Genomic DNA, 20,076 nt, shown 5'->3' on the forward strand with positions numbered 1-20,076 from the left:
CGACCAGCTGGCCGGGGTTTTCACCAACATCTTCAACCAGTCCCTGTCCCAGGCCACCATCCCACCCTGCCTGAAAACCTCCACTATCATCCCAGTCCCGAAGAAAAGCACGGTGAGCTGCCTAAACGACTACCGCCCGGTGGCACTCACACCAATCATCATGAAGTGCTTCGAGAAACTAGTCCGGGCCCACATAGTCACACGCCTCCCGCCCAACCTGGATCCATACCAGTTCGCCTACAGAGCCCACAGGTCCACAGAGGACACCATCGCGACGACTCTCCACTCCACTCTATCCCACCTGGAGAGGGGGAACAGCTACGTGAGACTGCTCTTTGTGGACTTCAGCTCTGCCTTCAACACCATCCTTCCAGACAGGCTAGTGACCAAACTACTAGACCTGGGACTATCACACTCTATCTGTGCATGGATCAAGGACTTCCTGTCTGACCGCCCCCAGAGGGTGCGGGTGGGCTCCCACACCTCCACAGCCCTCAGACTCAGCACTGGGTCCCCCCAGGGCTGCGTGCTAAGCCCCATCCTCTACAACCTCTACCACCTACGACTTCACCCCCGTCCACCCCAGCAACTCCATCGTAAAGTTTGCAGACGACACCACCGTGGTGGGCTGCATCTCGGGGGGGGACGAGGCGGCGTACAGGGATGAGGTGGAGCAGCTGGGCAAGCTGTGCAAGGTTAACAACCTGCTGCTGAACCAGTCAAAGACCCAGGAAATCATCGTGGACTTCAGGAGGAAAAAATCTGAGGTCCAGCCCCTGCTCGTCGATGGAGGGAGCGTGGAGAGAGTCTCAACCCTCCGATTCCTGGGGGTGCACATACAGGATGACCTGTCCTGGAAGACCAACACAGCAGCCATCATCAAGAAGGCACAACAGCGGCTCTACTTCCTGAGAGTCCTCAGGAAAAACCACATCAGACAGGAGCTGCTTGTGACCTTCTACCGCTGCACAGTGGAGAGCATCCTCACCTACTGCATCTGCGTGTGGTTCTCCAGCTGCACAGCCGCAGAGAGGAATGTGCTACAGAGAGTCGTGAGATCGGCCCAGAAGATCACCGGCGCCCCCCTCCCCTCTCTGGAAGAGCTGTACAACACACGCTGCCTCAGGAAGGCCTCCAAGATCTCCAGAGACCCATCCCACCCTGGGAACGAACACTTTGTTCGGCTGCCCTCGGACAGGCGGTTCAGGACCATGTTCGCAAGGACAAATAGACTGAAGCTCAGCTTCTACCCCAGGGCCATTCAGGCCCTGAACACAGCAAAGACCTAGGTTCTAGGCCCTGGACAATCTAGACAATTTGATGGCAGCTACTAGATTGTAATCAAGTGCAATACTGAAACACAACTGTGAACATTTCAAACCTGCAAACTGCGACACTTTAAATGAATGTGCAATAACACTATGTGCAATATGACAACCCTCGGGTACATAAGGTTCAGAGATAGGAAATGTTAGAATAGGTATAGCATAGCATAGAGTACAGCACAGTGTTTTATTTGTATAGTATAGTATAGTGGATAGTGTACATAGCCTTTATTTATGTAAACCAGCTCTTTTCCCTTCTTGTTTTTAGTTTTTTTCCTAGCACCAGGGGAGCCCCCCCTCCCAAATTTCGTTGTATGGTACCTGTACTATATCAATGACAATAAAGACCATTCATTCATTCAAGAGACTGTCACTTCCTTCTCATTTTAAGATCTAGGGATAAAGGAACGAGTACTGTGCTGCTCTGCATGGATTACCCTCATCATTGAAACAGCTAATCACTCCAGCTCATCAATGGAAATAGCTTATCACTTCATCTCGTCAAAAGGGGAAATATATATAACATAATTTGATACACAGTAGATAGCACATAGTATAAGTAATCATTCATTGTTAGGTGAGTAACAGAACCTATTCCACAGAGTTGGAGGTGAATTTAAATAAATTCCACTGCATATTGGTGAAATTGACTACATATCTTTGAGAGAGAACATGAGGGGTGAAATATAAAACAAGAGAATGTTGGATGAGCCTATGCTTCTGAAGTGTGGCAGTATTATGTAATCACAACCAAATTACATGATTAAATGTGGGCTAATTAACAAGAATCACTTCTCTTCCATTTCAACTGAGGACAAACACATGAAGTACTGCAGATATATTCTGCCTGCTGTAATTATCATTTAGCCTCGTCTCATTTAGCGTTTCTCAATTCTAGCACGCAAATGTGTGTTTACTGAAAGACAGTGTTGACGTGACACTTTCTATTGAAAGAAAGAGCTTAGAGAAACGGCCTCACAACAAATTGGGTATACTGTGTAAACATGTTAAATTAGATGGGATAAGAGGTAAACAATTACCCCTTCAGAAGGCAAGAAAAATTACTATTATTGATTTACTCACTCAGAAACCCCTGAAGTATTAAAGGCCTACAGAAATAAAAACATTCAAAGATAGTTGTGACTGATTTTAATTGATAGTTGGAGACAACTATTATTTTTTTTAAAGAGCTAAATCTACACAGTTTACCATATAGGTGTAGTCAAATCTAGCTTTTGGTTGTGAGTACCAGAGACAGTACCAGGGAATTTGAGACTATTCGAATTTCTCTTTTTTTCATCTGACTGTAAACTTTAAACTGTAAAATGTAAGCCATTGACAAACATAGAAGTCACTAGAACTGAGATAAAGAGTGGCGATTTTAGCAGGGCATTTGTGGAGGGCCAGTTTTGTATCACGTCACCATTACAAAAAAGGTAGAACTAAATTTCTATAAATGTCAAATCACCACCATCAGAGCAGAGGCTATAACACACTACAAAAGCCACATTAACATTTAGGCTAGGCTAATTAATGGAGCTATATCAATATACAGCCCAAACCCTGTCCAGGGGTTCTGAAAACGAGAAGTAACAAGTGTGTCCAAACAGTCTCCACCAAAAAGTGTGCATGGGAAACAGAACAGCACATGTTTCGAGGTGCTAGCAGTTAGCCTTCTCTTCTTGACAAACCATTTGTGTTTGAACGTATGGGTCACTTTATCCCCAGCCTGAAAAGGACCAAGTATTCTGGTCTGTGTGGCCCTAAACTCTCCAACTTCTCTTCCAAACTAAATGTAATAAACTGCACGGTCAACAAATAATCTACACAATTCATTGTTCATTGCTAGCTAGACAGACGTACAGTAGATCAACTGAATTGCTTTGTGATTATTTCCTGTCACGTCAGGCCATGTTAACGTCATTAATGTATAATATTTTTTCGCCACTTGTTGCTAGGTAGAATTCATTGGGCAGCCGATGTAATTTCCCCCTACTTATGCCAATCACGCTCATGTTCCCATAGCAACGATGGGGCAGAGTGCTCCACTGCCCTACAGCAGAGAGATAGGACAGGGAGCGCAATCCTCACACACACACACACACACACTAGAGAAATTACTCCAAAACAGCACGGATTGTGAGTCAAGTTTATTATATTTATACACACCAATTTCACCATTGAATCACAATTTTGTATTAAGTATAGAATACATGCTGCCACAACATTCAGATGTAACGAGCATCTTGCACCACAGTGCTACGTGGGGGTCTCTCCTCTCTGTTGTGTATTAACGTTGCCCCACCTGCCCCTAATGTAAACCCCTCAAAAAAGGTTTGGAAACGTTATTTCAGTCGATTCTTCCTCCCCTTTACTAATACCAATTGGTATTGTATTTTATAGCGCTGGAAAGCCTGATTAGTCACCTTTACAACGAGGTACAACTTGTAAGGATCATGCATTTGTGGAATGAGTAACACAGCTAAACGTGTGGGTAGCGGCCCAAATAATTTTGCCAAAATGCTGCAATATTCTTCTGTTGGTATTCACTCTCGTTTTGAGCTTCAAGTGCTGGCAGGTGTATGCCAGTCACAGGTGTGTGAATGGCACCTGAATGGCACCTAATTGACAGGAATGATATTCTGGAGCCAGTGGCGATCCCATATCTCCAGAATCTGGGACCTAACTCCATCCTCCAGGAGGACAACGCTCGCCCCCACAGAGCCAGGATCATCACAGAGCACCTCCAGAATTTGGGAGTGGAGAGGGTGGAATGGCCTGCCGTGAGTCCAGACCTCAACCTAATTGAACACTTGTGGGATCAGCTTGGGTGCTGTACGTGCCAGAGTGACCAACGCAACCATGTTGGCTGACTTGCGGCAAATTCTAGTTGAGAAATGGGATGCCGTCCCACAGCAGTGACCTGGCTGGTGACCTGCATGAGGAGGTGCCAAGCTGTTGTGACTGCGTATGGATCTTCCACACGCTACTGAGGTCCCTGACAGTGTAAAATTAATAAAGTGTAAAAATGGCCAATATGTGTTGTTTTTTCCTTATTACTGTGGGAGAGTGCAATCATCCAATCCACCAAGCAACTCAAAACGAGAGTGAATACCAACAGAAGAATATAGGGGATTTTGGCAAATATTTTTGGGCCGCTACCCACACGTTTAGCTGTGTTGCTCATTCCACGAATGCATGATCCTTACAAGTTGTACCTCATTGTAAAGGTGACTAATCAGGCTTTCCAACGATATAAAATACAATACCAATTGTTATTATTAAAGGGGAGGAATAATCAACCAAAATAACGTTTCCGAACTTTTTTTGAGGGGTTTAGAATCAAAAATAAACATTTTGAGGAGCTTTGTCTTTGAACCATTCATCTTTGATGCAGAAGATGTCTGAGTATTGAGTATTCTGCCAAACACTGAATTAGATTTAGAATTTCCAATTATACATGGCTGCCTGTGCCAAATGGGCTATTATTGTTTCCCAGTCATAGTTCAGTGAGAGTATTCCTGTCTTTGACTTTCAATTCAAGGTAATTACCATGATGGTGAACTAAGTGCCCAATCCCATCAAAAATGTTTACCCCTACCCCTCCTTTTGGAGTGCCACTCGCTTTTCGGGTTGCCCCTCGGAACAAGGGGTAATGGTTGAAAATCTTCCCCTATGAAGTGGGATAACCCTTCAAAACCCTGATACGTCATCAGTCGTATCAGAAAAGCATGGACACTCGCGATACTTTCACAACTTAAGTTTCACGCTATCAATCGATCAAACAAGTCACTGCTTCATTATCAGTCTGCACTGATATTAGAGGAGCAGTAATAAGTGCAACAACTTTGTGGCTGAAATTAAGTAAAATGTCGGCCGTCATATGCCATCAAAGGGGGAAATGCGACATGGAAATATGTCAAAATGCGGGTGTGTCATGCACAAATCAGCCGTAAACATTGCTGTAATGTTAGATAGCTAGCTAGAGACATCAGCATACTAGGATGTTTTTGTTATGCTTGTTAAGAAAAGGTCTATAATACATTGAAATTACATTAAACTAAGATAATTATGATATCGAGTGGGTTCTTCATTGCTTCAATTTTTGTCCTATGCCAAAACGTTTTTGACTTGTTTGGCTTGATTGCGAGGTTTCATAATTCCCGACATGAGGACCTTTTCATCAAACGGTGTCACATATTTGATAGCATTTAGCCCAGAATGAAACAGGGGTCTTTCTTATGGATTCCACCAACTCAGTTCAATTAAATGGGATTCAAAGGCCTGCCCATGAAAGGGCTCCGATAGGATGACAGCTGTCATAGTGCCATAGGGCCCAACCACCAGAGAGGATGCAGCATGTGGAACGTCAGACTCCCTGTGTGACATATACAAGCAGCTGAAACTTCTGTGTCACTAATCCACTTAAGTACCGTCAAGCAGACTGATCATTAGGGAAAATAAAGACTGGAAATCTTATCTAACAAGACCGTTGGGTGCTAGGGATGGGAAACGGAGGAATCAGAGCGCCAATGAGCTGAGGGGAAAGATAAACTGTATGGGATGAGCCGTATCAACTGCTGTGGTCTCACCTCTCTGATGTGTATTACTCTGGGTGCATTGATGTGTGCCGTATGAAATCACCTTGTTCTGAGGAAGCGCCCCCCCCCACACACACACCCCCCTCCCCCGTTTGTGATGTGTCTCCCTGTAATGTGCTGTATGATCCAGAGGAGAGAAACAGGGTGGCATAACAGATTAAAGGTCACCTGGAGGACATTTAATTAAAAGAAAGTCTGAAATGTCACAGGGAAATGATAAGGACTAACACAGGAGCATGGTGTGCTCAGGTCCAATTAGTGCTGGATACTGTTTTCAGACAATGTCTGCACCAGATTGGAGACATGAAATGACACCTTGTAACAATGTTAGTGGCTCTTATGGGCAAATGTATGGCTGATAGTAGGTTATTAAATACATATCCAAGGACTTGCAGAAGTAAGCAATCAGATACAGTACTGTACTCTCCAAATTGCTTAGGGACATATTCATTTGCATGAATATGTAAAATATGTGCATATGCATGGATTGGAAAGGAAAACAAAGACCTCACGCCAATCTGGGGGGTTGTTTACTATTAGCCAGAGACTGCATGTTTCCATATGATAATGGTAATTGTAGGAAAAGTATTTACATTTGAATTCCAAAGGCAATATGACAGACTGTACATAATATAAAAGCATTCAATACAAGTTGTGAATAATTAACTTTCAAACCTGTATTTTCCCATTTGCAAGTTCAACCCATTGAGAATTATATTATTGATGGACAGGTAACTGATACACCTTTTCCACCAAGGCAGTTTGAGGGCCCGGTTCGGAGCCGGTGCCTAATCTCGAACTAGTTCTTCACGTTACAACAGCAAAAAAAGAACAACTAGTTCCAGAGTGGCACCAACACTTGGCTTGTCTAGAATACGAAGCCCCGCTTATGTCAGGGGCTGCAAAGATTGTGACCAGCAAAGATTGTGATCAGCAAAGATAGAAATCTGTGTATCATTAATTTACTAGATTTATTTAACTGCAATGTGATCGATACCAGCATAGTCGATGCTAGATATCTAGCTATATCGACCTAGTGAGCTAGCTTACAACAAAGGCTAACTTTACCATCTTACGTTCAGTGTTAATAATAATCAATCAGGTTAATTATTACCTTTCTTCTTGAACATAATCACTGTCCATAGCAATCGTGACGAGCAACACAAATATGTTATTCATGTATTATTATATTGTTGTTGTTGTGCTTGAAGTTGGAGAAAGTGGAGACTTATACAGACTTATACAGTACTAAAGTACTACTATGTATTACTGTTGTATACTTATTTATATACAGTAGTTGGCAGAAGTTGGACTTTTGGGTTACCCTCCTCACATCTGATAGTACCAAGCATTTCTGGGTGTGTTTTCTCTGCCTGTCTTCGGTCATCATCAAGGCTAGATAGAAGATACTGCACTGTGGAGGATTTAGGCTGGATATGTAGTCCTTCTCTCAGAATAAGATGTGCACTCAAACTGAGAGTGTGTGTGGGGGTGACAGTGAATCATAATACGGCAGCCTTGTTTACAACAGAACATAAATGAACCAAAATGAATCTCACCATACGCAAGAAAAGCAAAGTTGTTATTGCATGTTATTATGAAAATGGCTGTCGTACAAATATTTCTGTTGATGATGTTGTTTTTTGCTCTTGTGTATCTGTGTGTGTGTGTGTGTGTGTGTGTTTCCAGCGGAAAAGGCTAATGAGAACTTCTACACCAACCGGCGACACATGGTAGAGCTAACGTCCAAGGGCAGCCTCCCCATGCACCCTGTGTGTCTGGAGCAGGAGCCCAGTAACCCATACAGTCCTCCCTTACAGCCATCCCTGAAGCAGAACGGGCACAAGTCCAAAAACACCAAGGGCCACAGTTCTCATACTCTGGCCTATGGCTCCAACACCATTGCTCCCCAAGGGTTACTGAAGGGCTGGGACGGCACAGAGACAATGGGCCGCCGGCAGAACTACGGTCCTAAGAAACACTACACCATGGAGCAAGTCAACGAGATGCACACCACTCGCAGCCAGCACTACATGCCCCCGCAGCCCTACTTTGTTACCAACAGCAAGACAGAAGTGACTGTGTGAGAGAGCCTATGGCCATCCCACCACCATAACCACTATAATCCCAGCTGCAAGAGTGAGAGTGAAATAATGATAGAGAGAGAGAGAGAGAGATAGAAGAACAGAAGTGTTGGTCATGAACCTACATTCTGAAGGACGGGCTCAAGGAGGGCTGAAGGAGGACAGCCGGTCCTTGGCTGTAGGGAATCTGTGTCTTCTGATGTGTGTTGCGGTGCATGTGATGGGCATGTGTGCAGCTTCTGCCAATGGGGAAGAGTGACCACAACAACATACTATCACACCTACAAGGTCCATTGATTATATTGCAACCAATTCAAAATAAACATATAACTCAGAATAAAAACATCCATGAGCATATACAAGATGGAGCATCTGATCAATGGACTAGACAAGAAACTCGAACTCTGCCGTGACTGGAACTATAAGCCAGTGAACAAAATTGTCAGTATTTACTGAGATATTGATCAAAGGGCCTGAAAAAAAAAAAGTTCATCTTATGTAGTTTACCTTGAATCCACATCTGAGAATTCAGTAGGATTAGAATGGAGTTTTGGGTTAGAAGGTAAACAATAATATCATCATCATCCTCAACATTGATGGATAATTTCCTTATATACTTTGTATACTGTAGAGGAACCACTTGCCACTGTTCTTGTTCTTACAGAACCCTGAGCTGAGACAGGGCCCATGACAACTATATGGAGATAGTGACAACTGCAAATCCACACCTACAGATTGGACAAACAGTATACAGACTGTACATGTGTATGTACTCATTCAGAGACCAGAGAGAATGAGACGGAAAGACTGCGCCAAACCGGATCTGTAGCCACAACCTCATACTGATACTTCCAATTATGTTAGGGCTGTGCCTTTCTCTGAAAAATATCCAACACTATTCATGTCGAATAACTCAACTTACAAAACATTGTGTAAGGAGTGTATTGAAATTCAAGATTGATCAAATGCTTATTCTTGTAAACGTATTCACAAATGTCAGTTATGGTTAGTGATTCATGACTATCATTGAGCAATCTTGACATATTTTTTCATTTCCTTTTGACAATGCATTGTGGGTCCATCTCCCTACATTTGGTACCTTGGAACTTACATACTGTATAGGTGACAAATAATAAATTGTATCCTTCATCCAATAAATTAGCAATTATACTGTATTTGTAATGATCATGAGAAAATAGTAGCAGAAATACATTGGATTAAAGTTATACAGGGGTAACACTGATCCACAATCACTACAACAGTACCAGCAAGTGTTTGGTTTTCTTGGATGGTGTCCAAGAGTTACAATAGAGACCCAGCATTTGGGGTTTAGGGATTGGGAAGCTACTGATGTATGGCTACCCAGAGAGTTGGTGTACTTTTGAAGTAGATTTTCTTGGACCAGCAACAATACTGTAGGCCAAGCTATAGTACAGTATGTCAAACAGAGAGTGGGAGACTATGATTTCATATGTGACAGCAGCTGGTGAAAGTGGGAACATGTCGGCAACCAATTAAAATGTTCAGATTTTTTTTTTTTTAAACAACGTTGACATTTATTTACATTTTTCCGAATAAAAGTCTGAACATTTGGTCGGTTGCCGACTTGTTCCCACTTTCACCAGCTGCTGTCACATATGAGGTCAAGCCCAGGAAGAAGATATGATGATCCTCTAAAATAATTTGAATCAAAGTCATTGCATGCACAGCACACCTCTACTGGACTCTTTTAACCCATTACTGAGAGAGAGAGAGAGAGAGAGAGATGAAAATGTGTGCACGTTTGGCATAATGTCGGCATAGAAAGCAGCTTTTGCTACACTTAATAAAAAAGAAAAACAATGAAAGCTGGTAGCTTTGAACTTCTACTGATGTTTAACTAGTCAATCTATAGCGGCAGGATCTTTTGTTATAAATGTCAAAAATCACGTATTGTTTTTGCACATAGAAACACATCTAATCATGTTAGCTCATTTTAGTTGGAATTTGAAAGATTTCGAAGTAACAATGTACAAACATACAGTCCAATGCCCTGCATATCCCTAAGACATTTCTGGATTTAAGTGGGCTAGCTGTGCGTCATCAGATGAGAAATAGGACAATAGTCCACAGGAGCACAGTGCACGTTATGATGCATGCTACACTTAAATAAAGGGCTTCTGATGCAATTTGCCATGTGTTGCAACATGAGTTCCCTGCCAAATGATGCAAGCCCAGCCCACACCTTGTCTGCATGTCTTAATCATGCCTCTCTAGTTCCTAATGGCTTTCCTCTGTTCATGCCAGTCAGGCAGTCTGTGACAAAGTGGCTCTAATGGCTGAAATAGTGGCAGCCTGCTTGTCATTCATTCACTCCACATAACGTCTGCTAAGAATACCACACAATCAAGTCCATCATATTACATCATGTGCCCTGCTTTAGAACTTTAGAACGCATTACGGTGGTTTAAGACATTTTTGAAAAATGTGTGTGGTACAGAAAAACAACGGGATTTGGGAATATTGGAGGATCTATTATTGGTACCAATTCTACTACTTTAGAAGACCTTTAATAAGTGCTTATATTTGTATTTCTAACCATCTAATTGTATAGTTGGACACACAAATATATGTTTCTAGTGTGTGACGTCACATTTGTCCTGTGTTATGCACTGGTAGATTGTTCAACCAATAGCCAAGGCATAAACTCCTCTCTTGCCTTCATGAATATGTTGAAATCGTTATTATTATTTAACAATCATTGAGTCATATTGTATACAGTATTCTTTGTTTACTATATATATGCAAGGCATACAGCATATCTGTTTCACATTTGCATCAGTCATGCTCCCTAGAAAGGTATACAGTATACAGTATGTATTTGTGTATTACATTATGTTGCGGAATAGTGTTCTTACTTACTGTATATGACAATGTGAAGAAGGGTCTGGAAGAGTACTGATACAAAGGTTATCATGTTGAAAAAGACTGTACAAGGGCTGAACATTTGCAAAAAGTGATAAAGAGCTATTGGCAAATCAAGTGCAGGCATAGCACAGTACATCACCAAAGGTGCTGTAGATATCCGTTACTGTGCTGTAGATGTCACATTAGCCTGAACATGTTTGTTTCTTTTGGTTAGAAATCTAGAGAGCGATATAGAATGGATATAAATAGCTACAGTGATGGCCACATAATAAGTCTGTGCCTTGTTTGTCAAAAAGATAATTTCCCCAACATTTAATTTCCCTAGGTCCGCATGATATAAAATCAACATTCTACTCCAAAGGATCCCTTCAAACAAAATAAAAATAAAAAAAATGTATCAATTTAGAATTATTTCAAAGTGTATTTCTAAAGGCTTATATAAACAACAGATTTATAATCACCAGAACATGTACAGTATCTGGTATATGATTTCTCTGTGTTACAATGTGTGCGAAAGACAGCACCTCAATTGATGCCCTACTGTTGTGAGCACCTACTGTATATGTGGACGGTTTGCATGGGCCAATGAATTATATTTGTTCATTAAGGTCATGAAGTGAGACTAACACTTATACAATGTATGTGTATATATAGTAGTGAAGATATAATTCCCTCACTTGTTATTGTCATGCCAACATAACTATTCCACTTATACAATAGTAAACAACATAATGTGCAATGAAACATTCCAAGATTGGTTCTCATACAGTAGCAGCACTGGTGATACTGAAATAAAAGCAATACTTTATACAGTGGCCGGTTTGTGCCATTGATCATTAACATATGTTCTACCAGACGAAAGTCAATATAAAAACTGTAATTTCAAATGACAATTTCCATTCCAGCGTTACTCTGTCCATGTTGGTGAAAAAAGCTATGGTATATTATAATTAGAATATGTTCAATCAATTTACCTCTTCAAAGTGTTACAACCCCATCCCTCATTGAACTGTGCTCTTGGCAGAGATTGGACTGTATTCAAAATGCAGTAGGGGGTTGATTACAAACAGGAAGAAGAAGATGGTGCTCAGTAGATCATCATGAAGTACAACAGATTTTTGTAAACCTGAAATAATACTTGTCATATTTGTATGTGCAAGTTTAAAAGGAGGGAACACCATTGTATTGTACACATCTAAAAACATATTTACAATAAAACTGTTTCTCCTCAAACTGTTTCTGTGGAACTATATGGTTATAACAACAATTAGAAAACTAATTTCACAAATATTCTAAACTGTTACATTAGATATAGAGTATTGTGCACCAATTAGTATGAATGAATGAATCTTACAAATGCTCAATTGATTTCTCATAAAGAGATTCTCATCATCCATGTTACTCATCTATTGAAATTGAAGAACAGAGGCCTTCGTAACCTTTTCAGCAGTACCTTTGAATAAGGCAGTGTCCACCAGCACAGACCTTCCTGCAGACTGATTGTGTTCCCAGTCAGCTAATAAAATCACAGTTACAAGCCTTGCTCTATGTAATGAGAGTTAATCTGCCTGTCCACACTGATCACTGAGCACCCATGTCAGCCCATCCATCATCAGGAGAAGAGCCCTTTCTCTCTGGGTTGGAAGGCTCTTCATTAAAACCCAATCAGTCCTTGGACGTTTTATTAACACTGAACTCTGCTGACCTTTCAATGGAAATTGTTCTCCTCTCCTTCAACTCTATCCATTACCAAGGATGTAGCAAGCCCCCAGAAAATGTTTGCTCAAAGCTGAGCTGTTTAGAGGTACAGTTAGATTAATGTTCAGCTATCCTGTCTGAAATCATCTACTCGTCTCTAGCCATCCCTACCAGCTGAATTTTCTTTATAAAGATTTTGAGACGGTGAAGGGAGACAAACACTCTCCCAACAAATGACGAGTTTGAATAGGTGGGATTCAGAATGAAATGGAGGAATACGAGTAGGATGTTCAGAGTAATAACGATAGCATGAAAGGCTATTGTTGAACAAGCAGTTAGCCGGGAGCATATATAACTTATGGTATCCATCTACTTGTTCTGGATATACAGTTCAGTCAAGGTGCTCACATCAGTTGAACCATTTATTGCATGGAGGGAGGATGCCCATGACGTATCAAACTACTTATCAAACCCTCACACAAAACTGAAATGTTTGATGGTGTTTTTGCATACGTACAGTTGAGGCCAAAATTATTAGCCCCCCTTGTGAAATCAGACAAAACCTTTGATTTCTCCATGGAAATGACCGTTAACAACAAATGTTTATAGTGTATTTGTTTCCAAAATAATAAAGACAAAATGTCCACTAAGTTTGATTAGGATATTTTATTGATGCACTGAGTTGAAACAAGAAACGGCAAAAATGACACGTCCAAAATGATTAGCCCCCTGGCCATTAATAGTCAATAGTGTACCCTTTCTGAGCCACAACTGACAACAACCTCTTAGAGTAGTAGTAGGATAGTAGTAGTAGGATTTTGGCCCATTCTTCCATTGCAAATGGTTCCAGCTGGTCCAAACTGCGTGGTTTCTGAGCATGGACATTCACTTTGAGCACCTGTGAGAGAAAATTATTATATGTAATAAGACATTTTTTCTACATTTAAGATTCAAACTCCATCATCTTAAATTGAATATCTACAGCAAGCTATAGAAACTGATTTCCTGTTGTCACACAATGAAACCAGTTTCTCTACTTGAAGCTTGACATTGGCTAGACAACAGACACATTTAAATGATTACAATGACCTGATTGCTCTCTTTTCTACCTAGATGGACTAAGCCATCTAGAGCAGTTTTGGACCTTTGTGTTCCCCAGACCCAGTACTCTATTATCAGACTAAACCAGTTGTAGCTATTGTGTTCCTTTTCCACCTTTGTGTGTCTAGGAGAAAGTGGGGGCCGATTCCCCCTTAACCTTCATCCCCCATCATCTTCATCCATGTACAAACCCACACCCCTTGCTCATGATTGGTCTAGACCCCACCCGAGGGCGGACCTCTTACCGGAGAGTACCTGAGTGCATAAATACTGAGATGGAATGAATGATCTAGACTTTACGAGGAACTTTGAATCTTCAGATGCGTCTGACGAACCTGTAAACTTCCTCCTTCTGCAGAAGAATATTAAATATCTTTTCTTATACATCTTGAAACGAAACAGGCTGCCATTATTAATAATTTGCAATAGGATTGAGATCTGGGCTCTGTGCGGGCCACTCCACGACCTTGGTTTTGGTGTCCTTTAGGAACTGTTGGACCAATGTTGATGTATGCTTTGGGTCATTTGTCTTGTTGGAAGACCTAGCGATGACCTAAGCCTAGACTAAGAGCAGATCTCGTCATATTATCCCTCAAAATGTCAACATAGTTTTCTTTTTTCATGATGCCATGCACCTGAACAAGGCTGTCTGTGCCTGAGGCTGCAAAACAGCCCCACAGCATGATGCTCCCACCACCATGTTTGACTGTGGGAGCTTTGTTCTTAGGGTTGAAGGCCTCTCCCTTTCTTCGCCAAACATAAGTAACATCCATGTGCCCAATCAGTTCCAGTTTGGTCATCAGACCAAAGCACAGACTTCCAAAACTCATCTTTACCTTTCAAATGTTCACGGGCAAACCTCAGTCTGGCTCTGATGTGCCGCTCTTTGAGTAAAGGGGTTCTTCTGGGACCATGGCCCTGAAGCCCACCACGATGAAGAGCCCTCACAACTGTATTCCTTGAAACATCAACTCCAGAAGAGGCCAGGTCAGCAACAATCATCTTGGCAGATGTCCTTGGTGTCTTGCTGACATCTCTGACTATTTTCCTCTCCAGAGTTCTTGAAATCTTAAGCTTTCGACCACACCCAGGTTTGTTTCTTACAGAATTTGTCTCCTTGTACTTAGCAATGATGCAACGTACAGCGGTTCTAGACACTGTGAAATGCTTGGAAATGGCAGTGTAGCCTTCCCCCTTATCATGAGCCTCCACTATCTTCTTTCTGACCTCAAGACTGATTTCCTTTGTCTTTGGCATGGTGAGTAAGAGTAGTAGTATAGTCCCTCTCAATAATGTGTTCAAGTGCCCTGTTTCTTGGAGTCCTTTTATGCTGATTGAATGCTCAGTTGTTGTTAGGAAGCCAATTGACTGCACAGGTGTGGTTTGAAAGCGGATTGGTTGATTAGGTGTGTTTTTAAAGCAAATATTCACATGGGGGCTAATATTTTTGACCACCCCATTTTTCACTATATTTGATATAAAGCAAGCCTAAAAACTTATTTTATATTCCAAAATGTACCAAAAGCTAATAAATAGCACTGGTGAATGTTTGATTATATAACGTTTTATCAATGCTGCAAACATTGGGAAGAATTTTAGGAAAATGTTCCATGATTCCTGGGGGGCTAATAATTTTGGCCTCAACTGTATGAATCAGCTGAACTGTCACCTGATGGACAGCTGCGCCATTTGACTAAAGAGTGCTCTCCCTGAATTAATGCTATGCACCATTTGCTCTTGCCTGATATTGTCATTCTGATCAATTTCCCTCTTGCGCTAATTTGATTGAATATGAATTTCACAATGTGAAAGGATTATTACTTTGTCATTTTAAAGTGAGATACTGTGGTAACTTTTTGGAGCCACAGAAAGTAAAAGTGATGACTCAACTCACCTGTTTAACACATTCCTATGGACTGACTACAATTAAAGTTTTAATTAAATACCAGTTTTTTCTCATTCAGTTGTCACACCAGGAGAAAGCTAATTGACTTGCTGACAGTGGTCTTACTGCAGATGGATCTCTGCCATTGAATGGCACCTTGTGAAGTGAATCTGTCACTCTTATGTGAGCTGGTCAATACCATCTTGTCTCCAGCCTCAGCTTGGATAAATAAAGAACCTGAATTGATGGAGTGGCACCCAGCAGAACATATGCTTATGGATGCCATGTAGTCACTTCAACTCCAATGGGAGGAGAGTGACTTTTGGGTAAAGGATGACCAGAAATCTTGGTGAGAAAATGTATTAAGAAATCCTGCCTTTTCTTCTCTGAAAAAGGTTGCGTTTGTACAATAATCCTGGTCATGACAAAGACAAACTCAGAAGATGTGTGGTGTCTGATTACTTTCAGACATCCCTCATTAAAAGATGAGTAATGATTAATGACCAGGTGTTTGCCTTTTGCACATTACAAGACCCAATTACCTGTAAAACATTGACACATTGTCAGATTTAATGAAAAAATACAGGTCTGCACACCCAAAGATAGATAGGCCTAATTGTGCACAGACTCTCAGGCCATCTGGAATACCGTGGTTTGATTTTTGTGTTTATGAAAACTAGAGACATCTGGTTAAAAGTTATTATATGGACTCATACAGAGTCTTTCAGACTAATGCAGACAGCTCCTCCAATTAATCTGATCAGAACTAAGAGGAGAGCAAAATTGAAGCAGAGACAGTTTCAATGGATGATTATTACTCTTTGAAAGAGTTTTATTAGTATAAAAACTCCAAGAATCTCCAAAAATAAATCCACACTCAAAAGCCCAATACATCAGAGGCAAAGCTTCTGGATGACTTTCTGCAAGCACACTGTGATTTTCAATGGGTAAAGGATCTTTTTGTCCCAAAGCTATGCTATTTTCATTTTGGGACACTTGAGAATTAACCTAGAAACCTAGGAAGTTATTGTATATCAACAGTGAGACAGCCTGTTATATGTGGTTTTTAAACTTCCCCCTTTCAATGACAGTGGCATGACACCAGCCACCCTATACTTGGCTACCACTGTCTCTCACCTGCCTTTGGTTTGGCCTCATTCCTCTAACTGATTACACATTCTAGTAATTAAGGCCACAGTGGTGTGGTGCTGGGCAGAAATGGTGATCACTTACTGCGGCCGACACTGGCAGGACTCCACTATGGAACACATTTTCACATGAATATTATTCAAGTTACGATGATTCGTTCCATGGCCAGAAATTATCTTAACACTAAACCCAAATTGCAATTGACTACTGTATAAAAGCATTATAATCTACTGTAAACTATACTACTATAAAACACTACACCTGTTAAACCTGTTTTCCAGTAATCTGGAAGAATCTGGAAATCTGAAACAAGGTATGAAGTACGTCACTGGCCGTGTGTTGATTGATCTCAGAATCTGCAGGTGCAGGATAACCCTGATGACATCTCACATCGGAGGAGAAAGAAAGCCTGATGTTGTTTTTCATTCGACTGAGGTATTTGGTATTTGGGAAGCGAGGGAGGGAGAGAAAGAGAGAGAGAGAAAGAGAGAGAGAGAGAGAGAGAGAGAGGCCACAGTGCTTGGATGAAAGGCATGAAAGGCATTGCCACAAAGGCAATCATAGAAATCACACAGTGACCCTGGACAAATCCCTGTGTGTGTGTGTGTGTGTGTGTGTGTGTGTGTGTGTGTGTGTGTGTGTGTGTGTGTGTGTGTGTGTGTGTGTGTATGTGTGTGTGTGTCTGCACTTACGTGTTGTGCGTGTTTTAAGAGTATCTTATCTATCTATCATATCATTGGTCATAATTGATCCCAAGTGTTGGATTTTATTAACATAACGGTAAACACCCAGATATGACCTGATGACAGATTACTGCAATACAATGTAAAGTGTGCTCGCAGAACACAGCAGCCAATCTGATACCCAAAAAATAAAATAAAAAATTCTGACAGGAAGTGGGTCACTCACTATTTTGGACAGATAACTGTTCAAAGTCATGTGACCATGTGCTGACGGATTCAACAGAAAGTACATTTAAATGGGGCAATGTCATTCATTACCAGCACTGTCTCAGTTTGCCCTCCCAGTTGGCTGTCAAGGAAAAGCAATTTACTCCACTTTCCAGTATTAACATCTTTTTTCCTTGTACGACAATGCGTAAAATACAAGTAGATCCCCCGAGAACCCTACAGAGGGGAAAGCCCAAGTGGATGTGCTGCAAGCCATATGGAATAACAATATGAGAATCAACTTAGAATTACACACCATAAAGGATCAAATATCCCTGGGATCCCTTGGGATACTAGAATATGAGTTGAGTACTGATTCCTACAGTACATGTATGTGACATCTTCAGGATTGGAAATATATTTGTCTGAATGTATATTATATTTTGATAACATCTGACATCTACTGGCCTCTGGAGGTTGATGTGATTGTATCTACAGTAGTTAATTCCTGAAATGTGAAGCAATTTCAGGAGCACAATTATGTCACAAAAAATATTTTAGGGAAAACTTGGCAATTTCCTCCTTTTAGAACCATTTGATATTGTTATGAATCTATTAAACCCCTGTCACCATCCACAGCTTCACAATTCAAGACTAATTCAGGATACATCTACAGACACACTACTGTTCTGATTGATAGAACAGAACAGGGCAGGTTACAAGAAGAGACCAGGGAGTTGTTAGAAAAAGTAGGGCACAATTCCTGCCATCAGTCCTCTGGCAGGTTCTTCCAATCAACCTCTCTGAGGAGTTGGAGGTGTTCACTGGACTCTGCACACATCAGGGTGTCAGTCTGCTGTCAGAGTGATGAAGTACTGATCATTATACTCTGCCTGCTGTTAACGTTGCACAATGTGTTTACACCCTGATGCTCTCTAAGATAGCAGAGGTAAGATAATGTGAACTTCAGGAGGAGGGTGTTTGAATTTGAACTTCAGGACGAGGGAATGACTTATTTCATTTAAAAACATGGTTTTGGTCCTGAAAAGTGCTTTCTACAATAGAGTGTCTAGGGTTGACACCTAGGTTTGTTTACAATTGGCCAGAGATGTTCTAGGGGAGTGGACTCACTGATTTTCAACTATCTTTATTTGATGTGATTTGTCATTTGTATAACCAGGGAAGCCCACGCATGCAGAAACCACGCATGCAGAAACACAACAGCTATTAGGGAGGACGTTGTTATTTGAAACTACAAAATGAATTTTTCATGTGGCCAGAGGTGGCAGATTTCAGATCCCTGGTGGATTCCGGCTGACATCGTTTTTTCTGTTTTAAAACAAACGTCAGTCTGTGTGGATTATTGAGGAGAAGTCTACTGTGCTTTTTATAAGGCCACTTATCATTCACTCGTTTGAATAGGTAGCTCACTCAATTGGAGATGTCCTGAAGAACCTGATTTCCAAAGTGAAATGGGAATTTCAACGGTGATCTTTGTAATGTACAGTACCATTACAGTACATCAAAAGAAAGTCAATTCCAATCACACAAAAACATGGAAACACCAGATTCTATCAAGATTCCACTAAATACTGTACCTACGTTTCCATCTACAGTACTTGCAAAGTCCCAACTTCCCAGCTGGCAAACAAAACGTTATACTTATCTAGTAATTAGCGCTGAAACCAACATATCTTTAGGAACCCTTTGGGAGAACCCCCATTCTACGTATGTAGAATACATTTACAGTGCTGTCAAGAAAACTGCACAAAGCTATTCTCTCATGTCAATGTAACGCTGCCTGTGAGGCGTGAAACATTGAGGCTGTAGTGTGTGAGGCGACCTGGTCCTGCTGGCTGCCCTGAGGAATGGGCCTGTGGCCAGCAGACAGATGGCAGGGTGGGAGGACAAGCTGCTACTTCTGTGTTAAATGAATTATAAATGCGCTTGGAGCCCTTTAGCCATGTTTTGCTAGGCTTACATTTATTTTGGAAACTTGTTGACTGTGCAGCTTGTGTGTGGCTTTGTTTCACACTGGTGACACATGCAGGATTCCCTGTAGGAAAAACAGTCTCATCATTCTGGGAGCAGAACTGAGTTGAACAGAAGTTCTGTTCTCATTAGGGGCTCATGTTCCCTACAGAGTTTGTTGACGTTTACATTGTTGAAAACTCAATATAGTCTAGCTGCGTCATTGTTGTGCATAACACGTTTCTATACCAAAAACATTATTCAAAAATATGTTTACCCCTCTAAGGGTTCACAGAAGCCCATGTGGCAGAACAAGCATTTTATTTGAAAAGGAAATTATCATTTACAGATATTAAAGTTAAATTATTTTCTCACTATAATTGGAGGTGCCAAAATATGGACATGAGCTGAGCATGTTCTTCTATTGTAATGCGCCTCTGCAAGACATCTATGTTTCTGTTACAC

The 20,076-nt window shown here is 41.2% G+C and overlaps 1 protein-coding gene across 1 annotated transcript in view; it reads left to right on the top strand.

Moving 5' to 3' along the window:
* The window catches only part of shisa9b (shisa family member 9b), a gene marked incomplete at both ends in the record, with an annotated part of 34,477 nt that extends 26,464 nt beyond the window's left edge, over positions 1 to 8,013 (top strand). Inside the window, one exon of the mRNA XM_080524816.1 lies at positions 7,616 to 8,013. Coding sequence (XP_080380942.1) covers positions 7,616 to 8,013 — 398 coding nt within the window. The remainder of the gene's footprint in view (positions 1 to 7,615) is intronic.
* Positions 8,014 to 20,076: the final 12,063 nt, after the last annotated feature.

This window comes from Nansenia antarctica (assembly GCF_963989245.1).
Source record: "Nansenia antarctica genome assembly, chromosome: 2".
NCBI classification, from domain to species: domain Eukaryota; kingdom Metazoa; phylum Chordata; class Actinopteri; order Argentiniformes; family Microstomatidae; genus Nansenia; species Nansenia antarctica.